Source organism: Mercenaria mercenaria, chromosome 6 (assembly GCF_021730395.1).
Source record: "Mercenaria mercenaria strain notata chromosome 6, MADL_Memer_1, whole genome shotgun sequence".
In the NCBI taxonomy this organism is placed as follows: Eukaryota; Metazoa; Mollusca; class Bivalvia; order Venerida; family Veneridae; genus Mercenaria; species Mercenaria mercenaria.
In genome coordinates this window covers 15,551,442-15,560,703 of record NC_069366.1, presented here as the reverse complement: position 1 = coordinate 15,560,703, position 9,262 = coordinate 15,551,442, and the positions used below count along the sequence as shown (strand labels likewise).

At 35.6% G+C, this 9,262-nt stretch overlaps 1 protein-coding gene across 1 annotated transcript; it reads right to left on the bottom strand.

Annotated features, from left to right (window-relative positions):
• Positions 1 to 2,018: 2,018 nt before the first annotated feature.
• Positions 2,019 to 9,003, bottom strand: LOC123550289 (BTB/POZ domain-containing protein 6-like). The gene is made up of 3 exons (XM_045338718.2): positions 8,871 to 9,003; positions 8,372 to 8,687; positions 2,019 to 6,660 (listed from the first exon to the last, which is right to left on the bottom strand). The coding sequence occupies exons 2-3, from the start codon at positions 8,677 to 8,679 to the stop codon at positions 5,418 to 5,420; spliced, it is 1,551 nt and encodes a 516-aa protein (XP_045194653.2). The 5' UTR covers positions 8,680 to 8,687; positions 8,871 to 9,003; the 3' UTR covers positions 2,019 to 5,417.
• Between the last annotated feature and the right edge of the window lie 259 nt (positions 9,004 to 9,262).

Genomic DNA, 9,262 nt, shown 5'->3' with positions numbered 1-9,262 from the left:
TTTGGTGTTCTGTCAAGATTCTTTCGGGTTTTTTCCTAATGACAGACAAATGTCTGGAGTCGATATGGTAGCTGAGAAAATGTTGATATCATATCAAAAATGAAATAAGTCAAATGCATATACCTAAACATGTAAAAAGAAAGTACATAATGAACATTGTGTTATATAAAGAAAAATGCAAATGCAGAAATTGAAGATAAGGGGATAGAACTGAAAACGGATAGTTATTGGTATTTGCACTTTTCCCAACTGAGCTTTACAGAACTGTTAAAATGTAGCAAATACTGATATTTACTTGTCAAGTATTGTACAGACAATATGAATTGTTAGGTGTTATGTGTTATGATCAAGTGGACGCACTCGATGTTTACCCCAGCACGCATTAAATATTAACAGTTTGATCGACTGGAGTATAACACCATTTTCAACAGTATTTTAGTCAAATGTACATACAATAGTCTGATGAACTTGTTCTATTTGTCAAGACGCGGGGTACCTGTGATGTTACTTAGAAATGTGAAATATGTACGGCCAAAACTATGCAATGGCTGGACAACTTGCTTTCGTTTAGACGTGACATATGGCGTCTGGACGTTGCATGCATCACCACTTTCACTGTTTTAAACGTGTTTTAAACCTGACCGCTTTTTTACTCGACATTAGGTATATGTAAGCATATGTATAAAATACTGGGTCATTAAAGCAGTACATTGATCCGTAAGGATGTATGCGACTCCCGTACATCTTTCCCGACCAGATCACACACAACACTAGAGTCTCAAGGTATTAAGGCCTGTTAAAATCCACGAGAGTCTGATACAACATTCAGCAGATCAAAGTACTATTATAATAACGCTCAAATTTATTTCACACGTCAGTACCCTTAGTAACATACCTATGCATGCGTAGTCTAGTGCTGTCAAAGAACTGCTTCCCACAACATCTGTACGGGGCATTGTTTTCATGTCCTCTTGTGTGCCTGCTCAAACCACTGCGTGTTTTCAAGGACGCCCCACAGTATATACAAACGTAAGCTGAAATATACAATAAAATACGAATCTCTAGAATATCAGTTAATTATTTATTTCGATGCATCCGTCAGAAGCATACAAGCATACCAAGATACAGTCAATATCATTTTATGTACATATTAAAATTGTATTGCCCTACTTTGTGTTCGAAATTATATTATTTAACTTTATTATTTACCCAGACCTGTATTGAGCGGATTATGCAACCTTGGTGAACAACAACAAAAACAATAATGGTTGAATATACTTCTTGCGGCCAACAGTTGGGTGACCAGGGTACAGATAACCTATTTATGTAGATCCTTATATCAAGCTGCAACACTTCAAACTGATATGATTATTTTCAAAAAATCATATACATAGAGCTCGACTTAGAAACTTTGTGTAGCAGGAAAATCGACTCCGAGTATATATAAATTTAATTTAACTTGTTTTCATCCTGAAATAAATGTCCGGCCCGCCCACTTAGCTCAGTAGGTAGAGTGTTGGTCTACGGATCTCGGAGTCGTGAGTTCGATCCTCTTGCGGGGCGTACGTTCTCCGTGACTATTTGATAAACGACATTGTGTCTGAAATCATTCGTCCTCCACCTCTGATTCATGTGGGGAAGTTGGCAGTTACTTGCGGAGAACAGGTTTGTACTGGTACAGAATCCAGGAACACTGGTTAGGTTAACTGTCCGCCGTTACATGACTGAAATACTGTTGATAAACGGCGTTAAAACCCAAAACAAACAAACAAACAAATGAAATAAATATAAACACGTATTAGGACAGGGGTCTCGAACTCTGGCTATGTGGTTATGTAAAAGTGGACTATCATGCAGGCTTCCGGTCTCGTGATTCAGAACAGATTTGGTTCGAATGCAGTTCTGCTTTGTTGGCTGATTCACTAAGACTATTTTACTTTATTTTACCAAGATTTACTTAAGTTCTACTTAACGCTAACAAGAAGTCACTAAGATCAAATAAATTTAAACTGCAAATTTATTTATTTCATCCTTAACAAAATTAAGACAATGCATATAAAATACTGTTTCTAAATAGATACTAATAATATATCAGCAAAATATCTTCGTTAACAACAAACAATATTAAATATGTAGAATCGTTAAATGGAACAAATGTCTGCCATTAAACCTCAGTATTAAATCTTATAATTGTCAATTTACTGTTAAAGTTATTTACTTAAGCCAAAATAATTACGTCTTAAAAAATTCTTAAGTCAAAAATAGAATATGGGCAGTTACCAAAAATAGGTTAAGCTCTTGAAATTCAAAGTCTTGAGTCCATTCAATGAACCCACAAAAAGCTTTTATACTGACCAAATGCACACAATAAACTTGTGTGCACAAACCAACTATGTTGTTGCACACAACCAAACTCTGAGTGGAATGTACAACTGTGTGCAGAATGTACACATCAAAACAATGTGTACATGGAACAGCCAAAACTATGGTTAAATCATAAAAATCAGGGTTCAAACTACTAAAATAAATTAAATTGCATGAAAACTGGACATAAATCAAAGGTATAATTCATAAATAAAATGACTATTAACTGAGAAACTCTGATCCTTTGCTTAAATTAAAGAAATTTAGTTTAGAATTGTTTTGACAGTTGGAATAATTCCTGGAATTCTACTAGGTTGTCAAGGGTAACTTCACAGAATGCAATGGGGCAAAATGGCTGCAGCCAGACAAAAATGCTGCTTAGTAAAATGTTACTGACACTGTGCTAAAAATAGAATACATAACCAAAACACTAGGATGTATCAATATGTTGTGTATTTTTAGAGTTGTTCTTTGTAACAATTAATAAACAGAGGGTTTAAATTTTGAATCCTTCAAGTGCATGCAGTTATTTAATAAAATTGTCAATAAAAACTAGTAAGTGATTTGCTATTGGCCCTTTTATTTGTCCTCGGGACAGTCGTTTTGGCTCTCGACAATTGGCCCTCGGATCAATACGACTGCCCTCAGACAAATAACAGGGCCAATATCAAATCACTTATTTCTTAATATAAAATAAAAACCACTTTCAAAAATGAATACATGTACAAATGTTGAGCAATCCTTTCATCTTCTTACATTTAATGTAGTTTGATTCTAAACTATTTCTAAAATCACGCCTTATTCTTAATGTGATATATATCTTGTTTTTGGCGACGGATGTCGTAACTGCTGGGATATACTTGCTTTATTTGAAGGATATAGAGCTTGATTTTTGCAATTGATGTTCTTGCTACTAGGATATACAGCTTTCTTTCTTTGAAATATGACGGTGCTACTAGGATATCTAACTTTCTTAATGCAAAGGATGGTCGTTGCTAAGGGGATATTAAGCTTGTTTTGCGAAGGATGTCGTTGCTTCTGTGATATCTAGCTTGGTTTTTGCGAAGGATGTCGTTACTTTCGGGATATCTAGTTTGCCTTTTGCAAAGGATGTCGTTACTACAGGGATATCAGCTTGCCTTTTGCAAAGGATGTCGTTGCTACTGGGATGGCTAGCTAGCCTTTTGCAAAGGAAGTAGTTGTTACTGGGATATCTAGCAAAGCTTGCGATTTGCGAAGGATGTCGCTGCTACTTGATATCTAGCTTTATTTCTTCGAAGGATGTGGTTGCTACTGGGATATGTGGCTTACCTTTTGACAAGGATGTCGTTGCTAGTGGAATATTTAGCTTCCACTGGCGAAGGAAGTCGTTGCTACTGGGACATCAAGTTCAATATCCCTGAGATATATCGTTGTTTCTAGGATACCTAGCTTGTTTTTTGTGAATGATGTCCTTGTTACTAGGATATCCAGCTTGCTTTTTGCGAAGGATGTCGTTGCTACTGGGCTATCAAGTAAGTTTGCTTTCTTCGAAGGATGTTGTAGCTACAGGGATATAAGGCATTTTGTCTGCGAATGTTGTCGTCGTTACAGGAATATCTTGCTTGCCTTTTGCAAAGGGATGTCTTTGCTACCGATATATCTAGCTTGCTTTATGCAACGGATGCCATTTTTACTGGAATATCAAGCTTGCCTTTGCGAAGGATGTCATTGCTACTGGGATATTAAGCTAGCTTTTGCGAAGGATGCCATTGCTACTTTGAAATCTAGTTTGCTTTCTTTGAAGGATATCGTTGTTACTGGTATACTAGTATGTATTTTTATTTGAAGTATTAGTTATGAGTTGTTACTTAAATATGTTGCTTGCTTTTTGCGAAAGCTGTCCTTACTATAGGCATATCCAGCTTGCCTTTTGCGAAGGATATTATTGCTACTTGAATATCTAGCTTTCTTTCTTTCAAGTATGTCGTTGTTACTGTTATATGTAGCTACTAGCTCTCTTTGAGGGAGGGATGCGTTGTTATTCGATTATTTTACTTACTTTTTGCGAAAGCTGTCCTTCCTACAAGGATATCCAGCTTATATTTTGCGACGAATGTCGTTGCTACTTGGAAATCTAGCTTGCTTTTTGCGAAGGATGTCGCTGCTACTGGGATTTGGGAAGGACGCCGTTGCTACTGGCATATCCAGTCTACTAGCTTGCTTGTGTGAAGAACGTCTTTCCTACTGAGGTAATCAGGTTTTCTATTGTTTTTGATTAAGAATATCGTTGCTACTGGGATATCCCACAACTTGTTTTTCGCGATGGATGCTATTACTGGTAGGATATCTAGCTTGCGTTTTGTTAAGAATGTCGTTGCTACTAGAAAATCCAGCATGCTTTTTGTAAAGGATGTCTTGACTACCGGGATATCTAGCTTGATTTTTGTGAAGAATGTCGTTGCTGCTGCGATATCCAAGAGTTTTTCGATCCTTGAGTTAAACGTGTATATCTTTTCAGTCATGTAAAATAAAATGCTGATACACTGACAGACTGCTGCTACAGATACTTGGTTATTTCGTGATTAATACAAGCGTTCTGATACACTAAATTTACACTACGTGAATTTAAAAAAAGAAAGAAAGAAGTGAATACATATCTTTGAAACTGTCTGTGACAAAGCAACATCGGCAAATTTATACCTGTCATTACGCACTAATATACATAAGGATAACTTCGTTCATGATAAGTATAAAGCAACTATATTTCAAACATTATATGCTAAACACATTTTGGTTGTACATTTCGTAAATGGGCTCCCAAAGAAATTTAATGAATACTATCTTTTTGCAAGAAATATGTCAATTTTCACCGAATACAATACTGAGCCGACACACATTGGTGAACATAACAAATTTTTTAAGTTTTGAAGTACAAATAAATCCGTACAGCTTCTTGGTCCGTGTATAACGTATTCGGCTAATGAAAACTATTTGTAAACAAACGTTTCTGCATATATCATAAAACACATTGAACGTTCCGAAGACACAGCTTCATTTAATTGTACACTTCCTCACTCTAAATTTCTGTGCTTGACGCGGTTTGAAAAATTCACAAAACCGAGACTTTTTATCCCTACTAAAGTGTCCTTTTTAAGTCCATCGCTTTGTACCTTTATGTTATCAGTTAAAAATGTGAGGTTCCTTTTTCTTTTATTGTCCCTGGTTTTTATTTGTACTCCATTTCCACAGCTATATTGGACATCGATTTGAACCACATATGGACTATCACTCTTTTTCAGTACCGGTGATGGGGTAAGATTTACTCTCCCGTCTTCAAGTTTATTTTGCTCCAGTTTAAAGTTACATCTTAATTTTAAGGGTTCAATTGCTATACTAACAGATAACGGCAGGTCCAAATTATCTAGAACATCTCCTCTGAAAGGATGCAAAACACTGACACTATATTTTTGTCCCAAACGACCTTGAACATCGTTTATCTTTATTACTTCGTTTTGAAACTGTCTACATGATATTGCCATATTTTCATTACCACAAAATTTTTCAATAGATCGTTCTGTTGTGTATAAGCATTTCGTGTCTTTTAAATGAGGTTTCAATTTACTGAAGACAATATTTGCCAGTGTTACGTCCTTTGACACGGTTATCTCAAACAAAGTAGCGATTTTTTCAATGATTACTTCGTGTTCGGTTTCTACATTTACTTCTACTGTTTCTACCTCCGGCAGCCGTGTCACACAGGAATTGGTAGAAACTGAGATGCCAGGAACTTTGTTGATGTACCCTGCTATATCTGAATATTCTTCGACCGAAAAATATCCTTTCCTGCTGACATTATCTATCAATGATTTGTGTGACATTGTTGGTAGTCTCAACTGATAAAAGGACTGACCTAGAAATGTCCGGATATTTGTACCATTTTCATCCAGTCTACTTTCCAAAACTCGTCTTCTTGACCATTTCTCTGCCGCTTCTAAAATTTCGTCCTCTTTTGCGAACAATGTATCACCTTTTAGTATGTACAACAGAGTGCTTTCCGACAAATTTATAAAACCTTCGGACTTTAAGACCAGTTGTGCATGGTTGTCAATAAAAGAACAACAAACTTCTTTCAGACTTGTCAGTTCATATAACAGTGCACGAGTTAGAATTTCACATGCGTTATCTGGTGTAATAACGGTGGCCAGAAAGTCAGCGCAGAAGTGTACCAAGCTTGAAACTTGGTAGCAGTGAGCCATTTCCATGAGTGAAACGGCTGTTTCCTTTGTCAGGCTAACTGTATCACTGTATATGTACCTAAAATATTAGAATATAGAGAAAAAAAATAACATTACATGGGTAACTTATTATTCACCAATCGGATTCGAATATTTACTCATCAGGGCAAATGATACAGTAGGGCGTCATAAAGTGTATATAGATCTATTTATATTAGGGATGGCAACGAATATTCGAATATTCGAATGTTCGTTCATGACACGAATATTCGAATACTGTTTCATTATTCGAATATTCGGGGAAAAAATGTAAGATCATAAGAAATAAATAAAAACCAAATGAAAAAACCAGTATGTTCGTCTATCTAATTTACCAAAATTCGCTTTCATATACGCGTGAAAATGGCTCCTGTCGCTGTCAGACGTGTCACTTTGTATACATGTATTAGCGTGCCGAGATTGTACATCGCTATGGTAATGACATCGTACCCTGTAGTAAGCACCGCTAATTGCTTACCTTTAGAAATTTTATTGGTCCCCAACTGATGTAAATCCGTTACAAATCGCCTTGTTTTCGGTAGGTGCGAACCGCATGTAATTAAACATCATGTGAAAGCACTTGAATTAATGACACGGATTTCAATCATTGTCGATTTAAGATGTATTTGAGTAAAGAAAAATGCCGAAAAGTGTTGAAACCAAGTCAAATGTGATGAATATTATTTTTATGTAAAACGGATCACCCTCTTGATAATAAATGCATTTCGTATGCAAAAAAAAAATAGAATCTACTCAATATTCAGACAAAGGGTTAAGTTAAGAAAAATATATCTTTTATTAGACTCCCACAGTCTTACAACTCGTTTAATTGAAATTATTGTTCATGCTATTACGTGAATCTAAAGTCGAAATGCAAGCAATGCCGCCTGTCTTTTTAAAGTATTTCACGCGATCATCCGATAGGAAGTCGGCTACGTGTAATATCTGTGGAGAGAACCTTACTTACGGGAATAAAAAAATAAGAAAAACCTATACATTGTATAAATTATATGTAATGAAGGCAAATAACAAATATTTTATATTCAAAAACATGAACAAGCGATGAGAACGATTAGTCAATCTTAATTCGATAATGTCTGAATTACTTCCGGTGTAAACGAAAGTAGAATTAATGCAGATCGCTGCTAAGGGTACGATAAATTCATAAACTTTTTAGTTGATTTGTTGATCATTTGATGACCGAATATTCGAATATTTGTTCAGAAGGTTGACCGAATATTCGAATACCAAAATTGCTATTCGTTGCCATCCCTAATTTATATATATTTATATTTTTCTTTAATGCTTTACTTGCTCCGGCACAGACTTTGACATATATAGTATAGATAATTTATGCGAACTAAATCACCACCACAATATACCATACCAATAACGGCAAAGCGCCTAACAATACAAACGAACACGCACATGCCACAGCAAGTCCACTAACCCTATAAGATTTGTTTCGATGCTGCTTTGGATACAAGCCCAAATTGTACTACACATTCGTACTGGTTCAACATTTCCATATGTATACTCAAACCTCTCTTTTCATGTTTCACAAATCAATAATGGCATTTTAGTCCATTTAACGGACTGGGACCAGAGAAGCTATATTTTCTCTTTCTGAAAGTTAACCGGATCTCAAGGATATATAAGGCGAAGGCTCCGTATATCTGGGCAGATTCTTTTGAATTCCAGTACCGTTAGTCTGCCCAGATATACGGTTCCATTTGGTAATTACGACTTACCTCAAAAATAAGAGCATTATGTTCTTTTTTGTATCTTTCAGTGTCACCTCATTTGTCCTGTCTGCGCAAGGACCAAAGAACATCGCCTGAAACACAGGACTTCTTGCCGCTAGTACAATTTTGTGCGCTTGAATTGTTTTTTCTTCTTCATGGTCTTTACAGTGAAACTTGACATCTGTCCAGAGATCTCTGTCATACATTTCTACTATACAAGCCGCCAAGTTCTTCCCTTGCTGCCAGTCGATGCACGTAGGCTGCTGATGTTCTTCTTTTGGCTGGCTATCATGTGTTCCTTTTCCGTCAGTCATTTTATTATCTGTAACACACATACACACACATGTATTTAAGACATCAGGCATATTAAATTTTTTTTATATAAATGAAGTAAAAGTATAAAGTAAATATTAAATATGTAAGCTTAATCAGATGACAATTTATCAAAGATAAAACTCAAAACGATATGAAAACTCAATATTAAGCTATAACTTTAAATACTTACTCCAGTCTTTTATTTACTTCTTAAGCAGTTATATAACTAATTCTTAACTTGGAAAGGCAGTCCAGATTACAATTTCTGTCTAAATTAAATATATTATGTATTAAATGTATTAAATATATCCAGATCATAGACCGTCTAAATTATTTAGTATTGAGATATTTTTAGATAACCTTGCTTGGCTTAAGATATAAATTTTATCATAAACAAACAGAAGCAAACGCAATTGAACATGTGTGTGCGTCTTTATCAGATATGTGTCGATGCAAAAACAGCCGCCATTTTGGAAATATAAGATACCTCATCTAGCAAGTAAATTCAGTGAATGAGTATCTCCCGCTAAAACGGATAAAGTTTCAGCCCTTTTGGAAGCATTCTCTGCCTACGACAAACAC